This window comes from Triticum dicoccoides, chromosome 3B, assembly GCF_002162155.2.
Source record: "Triticum dicoccoides isolate Atlit2015 ecotype Zavitan chromosome 3B, WEW_v2.0, whole genome shotgun sequence".
In the NCBI taxonomy this organism is placed as follows: domain Eukaryota; kingdom Viridiplantae; phylum Streptophyta; class Magnoliopsida; order Poales; family Poaceae; genus Triticum; species Triticum dicoccoides.
Window position 1 is genome coordinate 161,189,961 of NC_041385.1, and position 16,674 is coordinate 161,206,634.

The 16,674-nt window shown below is 45.4% G+C and overlaps 3 protein-coding genes across 4 annotated transcripts; 1 reads left to right on the forward strand and 2 right to left on the reverse strand.

Annotated features, from left to right (window-relative positions):
* Window positions 1–7,159: 7,159 nt before the first annotated feature.
* Window positions 7,160–8,456, reverse strand: LOC119281048. The gene is made up of 3 exons (XM_037561690.1): window positions 8,268–8,456; window positions 7,660–7,914; window positions 7,160–7,555 (listed from the first exon to the last, which is right to left on the reverse strand). The coding sequence occupies exons 1-3, from the start codon at window positions 8,353–8,355 to the stop codon at window positions 7,416–7,418; spliced, it is 483 nt and encodes a 160-aa protein (XP_037417587.1). The 5' UTR covers window positions 8,356–8,456; the 3' UTR covers window positions 7,160–7,415.
* Window positions 8,457–8,631: 175 nt separating this feature from the next.
* On the forward strand, window positions 8,632–12,430 carry LOC119275336 (pentatricopeptide repeat-containing protein DOT4, chloroplastic-like). The gene is made up of 2 exons (XM_037556157.1): window positions 8,632–12,196; window positions 12,238–12,430. The coding sequence occupies exon 1, from the start codon at window positions 8,706–8,708 to the stop codon at window positions 11,952–11,954; it is 3,249 nt and encodes a 1,082-aa protein (XP_037412054.1). The 5' UTR covers window positions 8,632–8,705; the 3' UTR covers window positions 11,955–12,196; window positions 12,238–12,430.
* Window positions 12,431–12,541: 111 nt separating this feature from the next.
* LOC119275337 (WD repeat-containing protein 53-like) lies at window positions 12,542–16,447 on the reverse strand. Of its 2 annotated transcripts, none has more exons than XR_005135631.1 (11): window positions 16,151–16,447; window positions 15,129–15,225; window positions 14,969–15,030; window positions 14,814–14,870; window positions 14,587–14,643; window positions 14,219–14,275; window positions 14,041–14,083; window positions 13,813–13,890; window positions 13,217–13,547; window positions 13,000–13,136; window positions 12,542–12,855 (listed from the first exon to the last, which is right to left on the reverse strand). XR_005135631.1 is itself a non-coding variant. In XM_037556158.1 (11 exons), exons 1-11 carry the CDS (start codon window positions 16,289–16,291, stop codon window positions 12,766–12,768), a joined length of 1,161 nt encoding a protein of 386 aa, XP_037412055.1. In that variant the 5' UTR covers window positions 16,292–16,437; the 3' UTR covers window positions 12,542–12,765. The 2 variants fall into 2 exon arrangements, 1 of the variants encoding a protein (XP_037412055.1); XM_037556158.1 differs by having other exon boundaries at window positions 13,000–13,147; window positions 16,151–16,437.
* Between the last annotated feature and the right edge of the window lie 227 nt (window positions 16,448–16,674).

Here is a 16,674-nt window from a genome sequence, read left to right on the forward strand (position 1 = left end):
GGAGAAGAGAGAGGGTCGTCCAGGAGGTGGCGCACGCCCCCCTTGCCCTGGTCCGAATTGGACAAGGGGAGGAGGCGGCACCCCCCTCTCCTTCCTTCTCTCCACCTCCTCCTTCCCCCTTCTCCTTGTTGGAATAGGAAAGGGGGGGGCGAAACCTACTTGGAGTAGGATTGCCCACCCTTGGCGCGCCTCCTCCCCTGGACGGCCTCCTCCTCCCTCCCTCCTTTATATACGGGGGAGGAGGGCACCCCATAGACACACAAGTTGAATGTTTAGCCATCTGCGGTGCCCCCTCCACAGATTTCCACCTCGGTCATATCGTCGTAGTGCTTAGGCGAAGCCCTGTGCCGGTAACTTCATCATCACCGTCACCATGCGGTCATGCTGACAAAACTCTCCCTCAACCTCAGCTAGATCTAGAGTTCGTGGGACGTCACCGAGCTAAACATGTGCAGATCGCGGAGGTGTCATACCTTCGGTGCTAGGATCGGTCGGATCGTGAAGATGTACGACTACATCAACCGCGTTGTCATAACGCTTACGCTTTTGGTCTACGAGGGTATGTAGACAACACTCTCCCCTCTCGTTGCTATGCATCACCGAGAGATAGATCTTGCGTGATCATAGGATTTTTTTTGAAATTACTGCATTCCCCAATAGGGACACCTTTTAATCTAGGGGCATTTTAGTCATAGGAAAAATTTGCACGCCCCTCTCATCCAATGCAAAACCTCCACCCCTCTCGTCCAATGCAAAACCGCTACCATGGTCCTTCCCCTCTTCCATCACCATTACAACCGCGACCATCTCCTCCCTCTCCTGCATTCCAAGTCCACCGCATCCTTCTCCTCCTTCTCGCGGCCGCAACTTTGCTCTGCTCCTCTTCCACATCCCCCCCTCTTCCATCCATGCAAGAACCTCGATGGAGCAGCAGATCGAGCAGATCGCCGGCGGTGACCAGGTTAAGATGGCCAGGTTGACGGAGATCTGTTCTTGGTTTCTCAACACAAGGCATATGAACTAGACGACAATGGCCACTTTGAAGGAAATGACGAAGAGGGACAGGGCAAATCTTTCCCCTCCGCCCGCACAACCGATGCACAAGATCGAGATCCTCCTCTGGGCAATGGAGCAATTCAATTCGTCCAACCCATGGGTCAGGCGGAGGTAGTGGGCGTTCAGATCCAGGGTAGAGTATCCACTAGATCAGGAACCCATGGTGCACGAGGTGTCGTTGCAGATTGTGGAGCCTCTGACCGAGTCGAAGACTCCAAAGCATAAGAGGAGGAGGACAGTGGTCGCGACCTCACTTTCCCGGCGGTCTCCATGCTTCCTTCGCTGCTCTCCTCGTCTAAATGGCGGTGGTGCAGTTGTTTAGAGTAATCTTCCCCACTCCTAATCTTCCTATTGCTCGTGCTTACAGGCGTGGTGGTAGTGATGATAATCGTTCACTGAGGGAATGCTAGATGCCATTTTATTCTCAATAAATTGTATGAAGATTTTAGTACATGCTGCCTGGGGGCTGGATTTTGATGTATATGAACCCTAGGCTAAATTTATATGGTTGTAGTGGTAGAATTGGATGTTCACCTGCACTTCTACTCCAATCCATAGCCTCTGGATGACATCATAATTAGTTGCAAAGAATAAATTATGTTTGATTATTGCAAGTTTAGTGGACAGTGGTACACTCTGGGTACACACTGAAAAATTTGAAAACTGCAAGTTCAGTAGAGAGTTGAAGATTATGAAAATTTTCAGTACGGTCCGGTTCACACTAAAAATTTTTAGTGCAATTTTAGTACACATGGGTAGACACTGAAATATTTCAGTACTGCAAGTTCAGTACACAATTGTAGCTTCTGAAATATTTTAGTAGTGCAATTTCAATACACGCACGTAGCCACTAAAATATTTCAGTGGTACAGTTTCAGTACACGCACGTAGCCAGTGAAATATTTCAGTGGTGCACTTTCGGTACACGCACGTAGCTACTGAAATATTTCAGTGCTGCACTTTCAACACATGCACGTAGCCACTGAAATATTTCAGTGGTGCTATTTCAGTACACGCACGTAGGCGCTGAAATATTTCAGTGTTGCAGTTTCAGTACACGCACGTAGCCACTAAAATATTTCAGTACTGCACTTTCAGTAGTGACATGTAGACATTGGAATATTTCAGTAGTGCCCTGTTGGTGATCTTCCATTCAAATATTTAGGGCTTCCTAATGATTAAAAAAATAGACACAAGCACTAAAATAATTTTAGTAGGGATGTTGGCTTACTCATGTTGTCGTGATGTACAACCTTTTGCTTCACTTCCTATAAGTGCTTCTTGCATGTGTTATGGCCTACATGCTGATTACTCTCATCACATCAGTGATTTTGCATCTTGCAAAAGTCTTATTAATTTAACATTGACTTCTATGAACTTTGTATTCAAATTGGTATCCTACAGTTGTTGTGACAGATTTCCTTGGCATCTTCAAATTATCGTACTATCATTTTTCCAATACCAAATGTATTCGATCTGAAATTTTCAGTTACTTATATGCTATAGGTGGAAGCATGGATAGGTTGCTCAAGATGCTGTGCCTCACAATAAAAGTCCTTGCTCAATGTCAACATCAAAAGTTGTTTTGCATTTCTAGTTGTGTCTGTATTTCATGTTATGTATTTGAAGACCAGAAGTTGTTATGCATTAGAAGTTCACTCAGATAATTGTAGTAACTGCAACCTGTGATTTGTGTTATCTATTTTGTATTCTGTTGTGTGTGCATGTGTGCGTGGGATCAAAATCTAATACGGTTCTAATTCCTGTTTTCATGGCCTTGATGCTAAGTTAAGTACATGCTGGTCACAGTTATCCGAGGGAAGGGTGGCGCTGGTGGGAAATATTTTAGGGTTTTATCATCGTGAAAACCCTAGAAAATCAATAAAACGTCGAAAATCAATGGAACTAGTCATGGATGCTTCTCATGTTGGTACAAGGGTGTAGAAAAAATTTAGGTCCATTTGAAGCATGTCGAGAAAAACCCGTCCTTCCAGACGGACCCTTACCTCCTACCCTAACGGCCTTCGGTGAAGGAGGTGAATTCTTGGACATCTTAAGAATGACACCAAATTTTTCCAGCGAGTGGGCATGGCCACCCGAGTGGTCCACAACGTGCGCATGTTTCGTCACCTCCGAGAAGCATTTTAAGCATTTTATCATTGCAAAAACCTTAGAAAATCCATACAAATGCTGACAACCTTACCAAACTACTCATGATTGCTTCTCATGTTGATACAAAGATGTAGAAATTTTTTGGGTCCATTTGCATAATGTCCCCGTGTGAATGACATGTGGGATCCACATGTTAAAACCCCATAGGAAAAAAGTGTGATTAATAAACTGCCCCAAGGAGTTTCGAACCAGGGCATGACTATGTGATCAGGAGGGTTTAACCGCTGGGATGATGCTGCATTTTGCACAACATTTTGCACATAAATTTATTTACCTCTCTACTCCGTGTGTCTCTAAGAAGTGGGTCACATCTATCATTACTAACTGACGCTGCTGTCCACGTGTCAGCAGTATGAACAGCGGGGCGGGGCAAACCGTAGGAGGTGCACGACACCACGACCCCACGTGTTCTCACTATGGAATGTGGAACGGCTGGGTAGTTGAGACAAATCGCCCCCCTCGGCCCCTCGGTAACTCCAACAAGTAGCAACAATGCATTTCTTCCCCAAATCAGGTAGAAAACCCTCGTCCTCTCCCACTCCAGCCATACCACCTCGTCCTCTCCCAAACCTTCCTCCCTTGCTCAGCAGCCTCCTCCCTTCCTACACCTTACTCCTCCTGTCGTCGACAGACGATGAGAGCGGGCGTGAAGATGCTGTGGACGAGCCGGAGGCAACAATCAGAGCAAAGCAGTTTGCTGCTGTGGCTGCCGCCGCGGTTGGAGCGGCTGAGTCCGCTATAGCGGCGATGGCTGGCGGTGCAGCAACTGTTGTGCATCCTCCCGCTGCCATCGCAGCGGCCGAGCTACTCGTCGGCGATCCTGTGCAGGAGAAGGTCGGGGAAGATCTAGACGAGGAGAAGGCAAGGCTGAAGCGCAAGCTGCATGAGCAAATCAAGGAGGAGTACTACAAGGAAAATGAGATAGACGAGTTTGCTGTCGACAACTCCATTCTTTCCTTCTTAGACACAACGTATGTGGTAACTTCTGCTGCATCAAGTACCTCTCTAATCTCACATTTTCTCACAGTATTTATGCTCCATAAGACCAACTTAAACACAATAGGAGTGAAAACTTTTGCGGCTTGTTTCTCAAGACTTGAAGCATTTTCCTCTATGAACGGAACGGACTGCAAGGCCTCGATGTCTTGGAGAGCCTAATTCAAGCGTCGCGATGCAAGGCAACGCTCATAGTGCTCTAACATTTGAAACAACGTCATCTTGGCCTCAAGATGCATATGTAGCACCGAGTTTAAACTCTCACTCCGCTGATTGTTGCTCAATACTAGGAAACAACGCCCCTCAAGATATGGAGCACACTACAGTTTTCTCATCTTATACATCTGATGCAGCTAGGAGTCCTCACTTGTTACTTTATTCCTTTGTAAGAATTGTAACCATTTTCTCTCATGCTCTTCAATGGAAGATGTATCATATATGAAAGATCTGAGTTCCTCCTTTACCGCGTCATCATGCAGATGACGCACAATGTTCTGTTGAATGTGCCATATACAGAGCCTATGGTTTGAGTCAGGCCACAGCACCCTGATTGCTCTCTGCATTGCAAGGTCCCCATCCATGATCATAGATATAGGATGCTTCTGTCCCATAGCATCAGAAAAGGTCCGTAACATCCACCCGTATGCCTGGCTTGTTTCATGTGAAATGATATCACATGCAAAAATAACAGTGCTACGGTGGTGATTCAACCCAACAAATGGAACAAATGGCAGATTGTACTTATTTGTTTTGTATGTGCTATCAAAAACAATAACGTCTCCGAAAGCCTCGTAGTCAAGTCGGGATTGACTATCACACCAAAAAAGTTCCTTCAGATGGCCAGCTTCATCAACCAAGTACCTAAAGAAAAAAAATCTGAATCTCGCTCTCGCCTCGCCACCATGTGATTGATCACCGTTTGAGCATCCCCGGAAGCAATTGATTCCAACTTGTTAGCATGGCAAAAATTGTAAGTGTCCCTCTCGTGCATCCAATCTCATCATATCCACCGTATTGCATGCACAAAATATCCATAATATGGTGTTGCCTTATCCCTGATTTTTCCATGTCTGCAATGTCCGCTTTCTGCTCGTCGCTATTTCTTCCGTGTGAACGCAAAAGACACGACAGATCCCGTGGGGCTAGAGGATGGTTGTGTTCATCGATGAAATCCTTCACAAACCATTGACATGTTTCCTCCTGTCTTGCAATCACCAATTTAGCTTTACACCCTACACGAGTTATACTCTGTCGTCTCCTCTTTCCATCTTCCATCTTCCTCTTCACGAACCCCTTCACGACTACACACAAATTTCCTTAAAATTATATGGCAGTTGGATCCATCCCACTCGACATAGCTTCTCCGAACACTAAAACCTTTCTCAAGACCATATTTGTTATAGAATCTATAACCTTCATCCTCACTATTAAACATCTTGTTGGCAATATGATAGTACTCCAGCATTGACTCATGACTTACATCCGCCATGTCTTCCTGCATCACCATACATATGAATAAAAATCTGAAATGACAAAAAAATGCATGCAAAACCCAGTACGAATTCTTGCGTTGAATTTTAAACTTTGCTCCTTGTACATGTTATGGCAAGCGATCATGAATGTCCATAAACTGGGTCCCCATAAACTAGTGAAGTGACCATGGATGATGAAAAATTGTAAATTGAATTGCATGCACTAGGGAAACTTAAATCGATGATGACTAAACAAATCTAAGTAGGAAGTGCAGGCTACGAATCCAAGTAAGTTGAGATTCGGGCGATTCATACCTTGGGATGCAAGTCCGGAAGCGATGGGATCGGCGGGGGGCGAGTTCCTATAGCTCCGCCGCCGTCGCCGCCGACACTCCCGCCGCAGATGTGACGCCTTATTCTTCTTCTTGCCGCTGGGCACGTCTTTTATAGTGAAGGGGACGAGGAGGAGGACGAGGACACCGCCACCGACGGTGAATTGGTTCCTCTCGCCGGGCTCGTCGGACAGAAGGAAGGGGACGAAAACGAGGACTTGACCTCCTGGATCGACTAGACGTGGTTCTGCTTGTGGACGTGATCGGTTGAAACCATAATATTTTACCCTAGACCATTATGCCCTTCTCAGATTAAACTAATTAGGTTTATTCATTTTTAATCCCCCGTCAGATCGGACGGCTAATAAAAATCAGAGTGGCAAGTACTCGAAAGTACTCCCAGTACTACGCCAATAACCATAAAAGAGCTCAATGAATTAAGGCACCAGTGTTTCTCTGTGGTTATATTTTATTTTTACCACTGATGATTCAACATTCTTTCTACTCCAATTCTCCTCTTTTCATAATGTCGAAGTGAACGCTTGCTTAGTTACTTAGTTATTTCAATCAAAAGGGAGAAAACAAATTTAAGTTCAGAAAACATGACCATACGCTAATGAAAGCAACAAAACAGGCCATGCAAAGGACGGCCTTTTGAGAAAATAGTTTTCAATACGACGTGGCTTTGTTGGTCCTTTGGGCTCAATCTGCTGTTCATAAACTTATTTAATAATCCTCGAAAAACTAGATGCAAGAATAGATAGAAACTGATTAACGAGAGCGGGCGTTTGGCTCCCGGGAGCCATGGAGGCCTTTTTTTGAAAACAAATCAAAATTCAAACCTTTTGGTTTCAAAAAAATCTGAAAAAAAATTGTGCAAGTAAACAAGTATGTTATTTCTATGTGTGTAGAATTTCAAAATAAAAAACGTTAAAATATGACTTGTACGAAAAAACAAATTCATGGCATGGAAGGATGAATGGTATCATGTGTTAAAAAACCCCAGATTTTTCTTTTTTGCACATCCCTCTTTTCAACTTATTTTGCCCTAAAAATTTACACACATGTGTGTTATGCCTTCATGTATATGTGTGTTTTTTTAGAATTTTTTGAAATGTAGAAAATATGAAATTCGACAAAATTCAAAATTTTCAAAACCGAGCTCCATGGAGCTCGGCCTCCAAAGACAACATCCGCTGATTAACCAACATTATACTCCTACATAACTTCAATCGAACTGCAGAGCTTCTTCCTCTTTCGAAGATTCCTAACAAAGGAAACAACAGACGAAAAGTCGATTATAAGCCGCATCAATTCGGTCAAACAGGCAGCACTGGCGTCTGCCTGTTCCTGTTTCGGAGAGGAAGCCTTGTTAATTATCAGACGATCAAGCACCCCTCAGACGATCAATCAGCTCCCCTTTCTTCAGCTTGGAGTAACCTCTCATCCCCCTCACCCTCGCCAAGTCCCTCAGCTCGGGCACCGTCATGCCCTCGAAATTTGGCTGCCCATCTTGCCCCAGTCCCTCTGAAAGCACAAGCCACGCACGCCTTGTCACAACGACAAGCGGATCGACGATGATCCAGAACGAAGGAAACAAACTACTTATATCTGTGATGTTTTTCAGTTACCGTGTGGTTTCATCTTCGTGCCGGCTTCTTCGAACGTGCCAGCCGGCGACGACGGCTTCCTCGTCCTCCCGGGCGGCTTGGGAGAGTCCCTGGCAATGGCGGCCTGGATGGCCCCGAAGAACTCTATGAGCTCTTCTTTGCTGTGCTTCTTGACCGCAATTCTTGAAGTGGAGGACCCGTTGGCTTCTGCTCTGACCGTCAGGGAAGATGAGCACGGCAGAGAACCCCGCCGTGGAACGCGATGGAGAGCAATATCTGCAGGTGCTACCAAATTCAGCGCGACAGACTTCACCAAAAGGCCGCGCAGTTACTACTAGTTAACTGAGGTTTTCTCATCAGCGGTTACTATTTATATTTTCGAAAAATTAATCTGGCAAAGAGCAGAAAAGGTGATTTCTAGTGAACAGCAGAGACTACAATGGTGCCTGTTTTGTACTCCTATCCATTTCTACGACAAGTAATTTGGGACGGAGGGAATAGTATGTATCATATAAAATCATACAAAAAGTATAACCAGCGAGGCAATGAACACAAGGAGCTTAAACACACTGACCTTGATGAAAATGTTTTCTGTCGAAAAGGAGATGACTACAATGTTTGATAATCACCTCTTTGGAGAGCAAATGATCCGGGGAAGGCCGTTTTTCGCAGAGGACTGAGAGAGATTTGGTGATGCTGCATGAGAATTCCTCCCATTTCTCCTCTCTTCTTCCTCTGCCAAAGAACCGAAGCTGACCTCCTTGCTGCCCTCTAATGGAGTGACAGTATGCTCTTACTCTCTGAGTGCTCTATCCTCTTTCTCAGCCACACGGAGATGGTAAATGATGCAGTCCATGAAGTTTTACATAAACACCCTCGTTAGAAAATGGACCTCTTTTAGCGTCGATGGAGCAGAAAGGACCGTAGCTAACATGTGTCATTTTGTTAGTTTTAAGGGATGCGAGGGGGCAGATGGCCAAAGAGGCAGCCTAATCCAGAAAGCTATCCATTGCAAGACCAAACCACGCCGACAGCGCGAATTTCGCGGCAAAATTTGAACTCCTCCCATGGCGACGCCCCTAGCCGCCTCCATTTCCAGCCACCTCCGAGCTCCGCCGCCATGGCCGCCTCCCAAGAGCACCAGCCAGAGAGCGAGGGTTCGGTGTGGCGTCCTCGCACCGTCCGGCCAAGCCTCGGAGGCTGCCGCTCCTCCGAGGGACGCCGAGAAATCGCCAAACTGGCCCCCGAGTTCCGACGTGAACCTGCGGATTCAGAGGCTGTGTCGGTCGGGTGACTTGGCGGAGGCTTTGCGGTTGCTCGGCTCGGATGGGGTCGATGACCGGAGCTACGGCGCCGTCCTCCAGCTCTGCTCGGAGATGAGGTCGTTGGAGGGTGGGAAGAGAGCCCATTTCCTGGTTCGGGCATCCGGCCTTGGAATAGATGGAATGGACAGTGTTCTCGGGCAGAAATTGGTGCTGATGTACTTGAAGTGTGGGGACTTGGGGAGTGCAAGAAGGGTGTTTGACGAAATGCCTCAGGTAGGCGATGTGCGTGTTTGGACTGCTCTGATGAGCGGTTATGCCAAGGCCGGCGATTTACGAGAAGGTGTGTTGCTGTTTAGGAAGATGCACTGCTGTGGGGTTCGACCGGACGCGTACACCATTTCCTGCGTCTTGAAGTGCATTGCTGGTTTGGGCAGTATCGCGGATGGCGAGGTAGTTCATGGGTACCTTGAGAAGTTGGGTTTTGGCTCGCATTGTGCAGTTGGAAATGCGTTGATGGCTCTGTACTCAAGGTGTGGCTGTAACGAGGATGCTTTGCGGGTCTTTGAAGGAATGCCTCAGCGGGATGCTATTTCTTGGAATTCTGTGATCAGTGGATGCTTTTCAAATGGATGGCATGGCAGGGCTGTTGAGCATTTAAGCGAAATGTGGTTTGAAGGCCTGGAGATCGATTCTGTGACGATGCTCAGTGTTCTGCCTGCCTGTGCTGAATTAGGTTACGAGCTTGTTGGAAGAGTGATTCATGGGTACTCTGTGAAAACTGGATTACTGTGGGAGCTTGAGTCTTTGGAGAGAGGAGTAGATGAAAATCTGGGATCCAAATTGGTATTCATGTATGTGAAATGTGGTGAATTGGGCTATGCACGAAAGGTATTTGATGCAATGTCATCGAAAAGCAGCATACACGTGTGGAATCTACTGATGGGTGGGTATGCAAAGGTTGGTGAATTTCAAGAAAGCCTATTTCTTTTTGAGAAAATGCATGACAGTGGAATTGCTCCGGATGAGCACACCGTTTCATGCCTTGTGAAGTGCGTCACTAGTTTGTATAGTGCTAGGGATGGCCTAGTGGTTCATGGGTATCTTTTGAAGTTGGGTTTTGGTGCACAGTGTGCAGTTTGCAATGCAATGATATCATTCTATGCGAAATCCAATATGACTGAAGAAGCACTCTTGGTATTTGATGGAATGCCTCATCGAGATGTCATTTCTTGGAATTCTATCATCAGTGGCTGCACTTTCAATGGATTACACAGCAGAGCTATTGAGCTATTTGTAAGAATGTGGTTACAAGGACAGGAGTTGGATTCAGCCACATTGTTAAGTGTTTTGCCTGCTTGTGCACAGTTGCGCCATTGGTTTCTAGGGAGAGTAGTTCATGGGTATTCTGTGAAAACTGGATTGATCGGCGAAACATCTCTCGCTAATGTTCTTCTTGATATGTACTCAAATTGCTCAGATTGGCGTAGCACCAATAAGATATTCAGAAATATGGATCAGAAAAATGTTGTCTCATGGACAGCAATAATTACGAGTTATACCAGGGCTGGTCTTTTTGACAAAGTGGCTGGGTTACTCCAAGAAATGGCATTAGAAGGTATCAGACCAGATACCTTTGCAATTACCGGTGCTCTTCATGCTTTTGCTGGTAATGAATCGCAGAAACATGGCAAATCTGTACATGCATATGCCATCAGAAATGGAATGGAGAAGGTTCTTCCTGTTACCAATGCGCTAATGGAAATGTATGCCAAATGTGGAAAGATGGAGGAAGCAAGGTTGATTTTTTATGGTGCAGCGAGTAAGGATATGATATCATGGAATACACTGATAGGAGGTTACTCCAGGAATAATCTTGCCAATGAAGCGTTCAGTTTGTTCACTGAAATGCTGCTCCAATTCAGACCTAATGCCGTGACCATGACCTGCATCCTTCCTGCTGTGGCAAGCCTTTCATCCCTGGAGCGAGGCAGAGAGATGCACACCTATGCCCTACGAAGAGGGTACTTGGAAGACGATTTTGTAGCCAACGCCCTCATGGACATGTATGTTAAGTGTGGTGCATTGCTGCTATCTCGACGGCTGTTTGACAGGTTGAGCAGCAAGAACCTCATCTCATGGACCATCATGGTAGCGGGATATGGCATGCATGGCCGTGGCAGGGATGCCATTGCTCTCTTTGAGCAGATGAGGACCAGTGGCATTATGCCAGATGCAGCCTCGTTCAGTGCCATACTGTATGCTTGCAGCCATTCAGGTCTGAGAGACGAGGGATGGAGATTCTTCGATGCGATGCGTCGTGAACACAGAATAGAGCCCAGGCTGAAGCACTACACCTGCATGGTTGACCTACTAACCAACACCGGCAATTTGAGGGAAGCTTACGAGTTCATCGAGTCGATGCCAGTCGAGCCAGATTCAAGCATATGGGTCTCATTGCTGAATGGATGCAGAATTCACAGGGATATCAAGCTTGCAGAGGAGGTAGCAGAGAGGGTCTTTGAACTGGAACCTGAAAACACCGGGTACTACGTTCTTCTTGCCAACATATATGCTGAAGCTGAGAGATGGGAGGCTGTAAGGAAGCTCAGGAACAAGATCGGCGGCCGAGGACTCCGGGAGAAAACTGGCTGCAGCTGGATTGAGGCCAGGGGCAAAGTTCAGGTCTTCATCGCGGGCAACCGGAATCATCCGCAGGGGGAGAGGATCGCAGAGTTCCTGGATGAAGTTGCCAGAAGAGTGCAGGAAGAAGGCCATGACCCGAAGAAGAGATATGCTCTGATGGGCGCTGACGACGCGGTGAACGGCGAATCACTCTGCGGTCACAGCTCGAAGCTCGCCGTCGCGTTTGGGGTGCTGAATCTGTCGGAAGGGCGCCCGATCCGCGTGACGAAGAACTCGAGGGTTTGCACCCACTGCCACGAGGCCGCCAAGTTCATATCCAAGATGTGCAGCAGGGAGATCATACTGAGGGATTCCAACAGGTTCCATCATTTTGAACAAGGCAGGTGCTCTTGCAGAGGTTACTGGTAACAACACCACTGCTATGTGACAGTAATTAGTGAATCGGCTTGCCAGCTGCAGCATGTTCATAGCTGTTGCTAGAAATATTAGCATGTAATATCGCTGTATCACAATCACAACGTTTGGGGACATGCCTTTGGCCCAGGTCTTTTCGCGCAGGATTCTCCAGAATCAAGATTCTGGAAAGCTGCCCACAGAATCTGCACTAGGATCCTAGTGATAATCGATAGGGGTATTCTCCTATCTGAAACGTTTTCCTTTGAGGGAGTTGTCCAGAATCTTGAGAATCCAGGTTTTGGGGGGATTTTGAGTTGCACTAGGATTCTCCAGAATTCTGCCAAGATATCCAAAGCAAAATCGAGCTCTTTTGTTTTGTTGATTTTCCAGACCTAGATTCTCCAGAATCTGCTCAAAGGAACTGGGCCTTTGTAAGAAACAACAGTTACAATTCTACGAAATCATATGGAGAACAAAAGATTTAAGCACATTTCACCATCTTTGATGAACTGCCAACACAAACCCAATCATTCCATACTGAAACCATACATTTATAACGCCAACACGACAAAGATATACATGTCTATCCTAGCAGCACATCAGAGTACAAGATTTCAGTACCACATAACTTTTGTCTTACAAAAAGATGGTTTCTGCAGATCCTCTTAAGTCATGTACTGTCATTTCACCAGGTCTAGCTGCAGCTGGCTTGAGTTCATATGAAGAGACAGGAGTCGGGGCAAACATGGCACTGATGACCAGGAAACATGCTGTGTCATACCCCAGAAAACTGTCCATAAGGCAACACCGCGCATTTCTCCATCTATGGGAAATTATATACTTTGACCACCTTGGATGTGTCGCACACAATCAGGTTATCTGAATCAGTTGGAGCAGTACACAACCAATTTACCTAAAACGATAGATCAGATGTCAGTATTATGCCTAGAAATTTCAATGGCATAGTAACTAACAAAGTTTAATCTATATGTATTGGTGGTGTTAGTGCCATATCAAAAGACAATAATTAAAACAAAATTGAAGGTCTAGTTATGACCTTTTTCTTCACATCAATATCCAACACCAGTTCACTATTGCTGCTTGTTTCAGGAGAAAATCCTTTGGACCAATCCCATACTTTCAGTGATGCGTCATTACCACCTGAAACAAGGAACTTTCCCTTCTCGCGAAACGCTGAAAATGCCCTGTTAAGTGGTTCATTAGTGAACCAGTGAGATAAGTAAGGAACATAGAAACAGCATAAAGGGACTTACACACAGGAGACAGCTGCAGTATGGCCACCCATTGAGTAATCAAGATGGATCCTTCTCCTTTGACATTGATTATTGCTCCCATCCCCAAGATCAGTTATTTTTGAGCTCATGGTCGACCCCCCTGCCCGAGAAGGACCTTTGGATTTTGCGGGGGCCAATTCATATTCTAGATCAACTACATCAACAGCACCGTCCCCCCTTGCAACGGCACAAACTTTGTACAACCCTCCTAAAATGCCCTCTTCAGAAACTGCTACCGAGTGAACGAAAGCAGGGTTGAGACATTGCCCTGTACTACCCGAAGAACTACTATTTTGCAACTCAGGTGATCCTGACATTCAACAGAAATACGTTTACCGATCCACATCTGATAATAGCAAAGTGAAAAATAATAGAGCTTACAACTTTTCAATGAATCAACAGATTTTTTTCCTATTATGTAAACTAACTAGTGCGACTCTTCTTTCTAATAGACACATAGGAGCTGCATTTAATATGCCTTAAGCAAGTTTCATGAGGTTTACTAGGAACTGTTAGAATGCATCATTATCAGGACAAGGCATAAGTATCAGTTCGGAAATAGAAGAATTAGGTACCGTAATCAATAGAAAATAGTATTCGCCCTTTGGAGAAATCCCACACAGCAAGCTTTGAGTCGAGGCCACCAGTAATTGCTGCCAAATCAAGACGATAATACGTTTAAAATAACATATCAAAGATAGACATATAATAGTTCTTCCCTTATCAGTTGTAAAAAAAAGGAAGAAGCAGGAGCAAATAAAAGTGTCAAATAAAACAAAGAAAAAGTGAACAATAGCAATAACCTGTCCAAGGCCTCCAAGGAATGAATTGTACACTGCTGCAAATCTGTTGAAATATTGCTAAGGGAGACAGTTGCAGAGCAACGGAAACATTAAATTGGGAATAATAATGCGCAAAACAAAACTTAAACACTGTTATTTGATGAAAAGGTAGGAATTTATCCAGACCACATAAGGATACACTTGTGTGCGCTTCCCTCAATCTTTTGTACAAGCACTTTTGAGCGATATTGACAATCTGTGAGAGGAAGAGTCAAACTTATAAGAGTGAAATAATTTATCATGCCAAAGAAGTAAAAACTTATTTCATACAAGTTTCTTCAGCTTGAAGATACTAGAGCACCCAAAAGCCTAGATCTAAAGTTATCCAACAATCCTCTTGCTTGTGACCAGTAACTAAGGACGTTAGAACCAATTACAGCTTAGAACCAAAAAGTACTGGTTTTATTGATCTAATCCTTCTTGGTTCTAAGTAAGAGCTATATATAAAACCAGTACTTCTGAACCTAGGATGATTTAATTCTATTATTTTGAAAAGATCTTCTATACCTTAACATCCCCACTGTCATCTGCAGCAGCAAGAAAGCCTTTAGAACTGACAGCAATCTGCATAAAATGTGGAATTCTTAGAATCTACCCTTGCTGGACACAGTTAAATGTTAGTATCAGGCCAAAGGGCTAAGGTCCAGTAATAAGAGAAAATTCACAATCACAGCATCATCTCACACCGTAATAAAAAGACTAAAAGAAGTGGTGTTGCAGATAGCACAAAATACCTGGTTGATTTCATCTCTATTGTAGTTATATGTCTCCATTGGCTTTGATTGAGATCCCTGCAAGAAAACTACTTTAATCATATTCCTAGTAAAAACCAATGCAAAAGTCACAACTTCGACTTGGGAATACAAATATTAAGTGGGTGCTCGCTTACCATACGAATATCGAAGGACATAATTTCATTTCCAGCCGATACATATACATGATCTTCATTTCCTATCAAATGAAAACAAATGACATTAAAGTGTGTGAAGTTTGCTCGTCCTACAAAAAATGGGATGAACTTCTTGAGATGTTTGGAGGGCATTACTGACCTGGTTTAAAACAGATGGAAGAAATAGGTTTATTTGCCGCCTCAATGGTCAAGAGCACATCTTTAGTGCGCAAATCAAACCAGCAAAGACATCCATCCTAAGGTGACAGAATAAGTTATTAGAAGTTTAGAACATGAGATTGACGAAGGGCAGAAACATCAGAATTACCAAGTAGTACGAAATTATATGCCTAAGGTTTTGAAGTGTTGAATAACCATTAGCAACTTATCATTGTAATTTTCTGCAGAAATGGAAAGAAGACCTACATAAGGAAATAACCTACTGGCCTTGGAGCATAATACAAGGACTTACCACTTCCCCAGTACCTTAACAAAATATTCTAGTGCCGCGTGCCATTTCTCATCTCAATTTACAGTTACTTTCTACTGAGCATAAAACGTTACCAATACTTCTGTGAGAGGCGAATGCTGAGAAATTCATTGTGTGGTATCGAACTGAAATGCCATCATGTACTCATACTAGCATGAGACCATGAAAATGGTCATTGGGTGTTCAAAATCTGTTATCCTGGCACTACTTCACAAGGGCATTGCATTCAATAGTACAATGCTATCCACAAGATGTGGTCCAGTTAATCCTGCAGCAACGAGCTCAATGTGCATCCTGAGAAGCAAGAACATCACATGGCCGCATAGTCTGCCTTCCCAGTGCGGCAGTGTCCAACAAATTAGCTCAACCGCTCACTGCTAAAGCTCAAGGAGCGCCACGCCAAAGCCTCCATCGACAAAGCCAGTGCGAAGCAACCGGATCCCATTGACAGCATTGCACTACTGCGGCATCACATAGAAGCAGCAGGCGAGCCACGAGATTCGGCCACTATACCAGCCAGCGCCCACGAGGTGTTCGACCAGTGTCCTAACCCAGAGAAACCATGCTGCCATAACTAGGGGCAGCGTGAGGACGTCCCCCACGGGCTACAGGGTGTTGACGCGAGGCCATGGAACGGGGTAACCCTTTTCTTGGAGAAAATTCAGAGGCTCAGAGCGAGTAGAAGCGTGTACCTCGCCGGATGACGCCACGACGCCCGGGCGGGCGGAGGACGCTACGCAGCAGGTGACGGCGCCCTTCTTGTGCCCCCGCAGCCGCCGGGGCTTCCGCTCCGTCGATGTCGCCGCCGCCGCCGCCGTTTCTGTCTCGGACATGGCGCGCGTGGCCGGTGAAGACGCGAACCTTTCTCTTCCCCCCTTGACCCTTGTCGTCGGCGCAGAACCTCCCCCGGGCTGAGAAAGCACGGCACGAGTGCGTGCGACCCGTTCGATTGAAATATGAACGGTCTAGATGAGATCCTCGCTCCTTTATTTCAGAAAGACAAGTGGGGCATACCCTAGAAACAGCGGCTCGTCCCGGAGCTGCTTCCGTTCCACCACCCAAGTCCGGCGACTCCGCCGGCGAGTTTCCTTGGTTAAACCTCTCTTGAGGAGGAATGGAAAGATTTTGGTGGGAATCGAGGTGGATTTTAACTTGCAAGGGTTTTTAATCCTTTTAGTATGTTCTGTTCGTGAATTTGTCCGCAAATTTTATACAG

Coding starts and splice junctions, on each gene's coding strand:
- LOC119281048 (XM_037561690.1), bottom strand. CDS start 8,355: ATGGGAGGAATTCTCATGCAGCATCACCAAATCTCTCTCAGTCCTCTG. Junction 7,915..8,267: donor ATCATTTGCTCTCCAAAGAG/GTGATTATCAAA, acceptor TAGCACCTGCAG/ATATTGCTCTCCATCGCGTT. Junction 7,556..7,659: donor CACGAAGATGAAACCACACG/GTAACTGAAAAA, acceptor TTGTGCTTTCAG/AGGGACTGGGGCAAGATGGG.
- LOC119275336 (XM_037556157.1), top strand. CDS start 8,706: ATGGCGACGCCCCTAGCCGCCTCCATTTCCAGCCACCTCCGAGCTCCG.
- LOC119275337 (XM_037556158.1), bottom strand. CDS start 16,291: ATGTCCGAGACAGAAACGGCGGCGGCGGCGGCGACATCGACGGAGCGG. Junction 14,644..14,813: donor ATAGAGATGAAATCAACCAG/GTATTTTGTGCT, acceptor CATTTTATGCAG/ATTGCTGTCAGTTCTAAAGG. Junction 13,548..13,812: donor ACTATTTTCTATTGATTACG/GTACCTAATTCT, acceptor GTTGAATGTCAG/GATCACCTGAGTTGCAAAAT.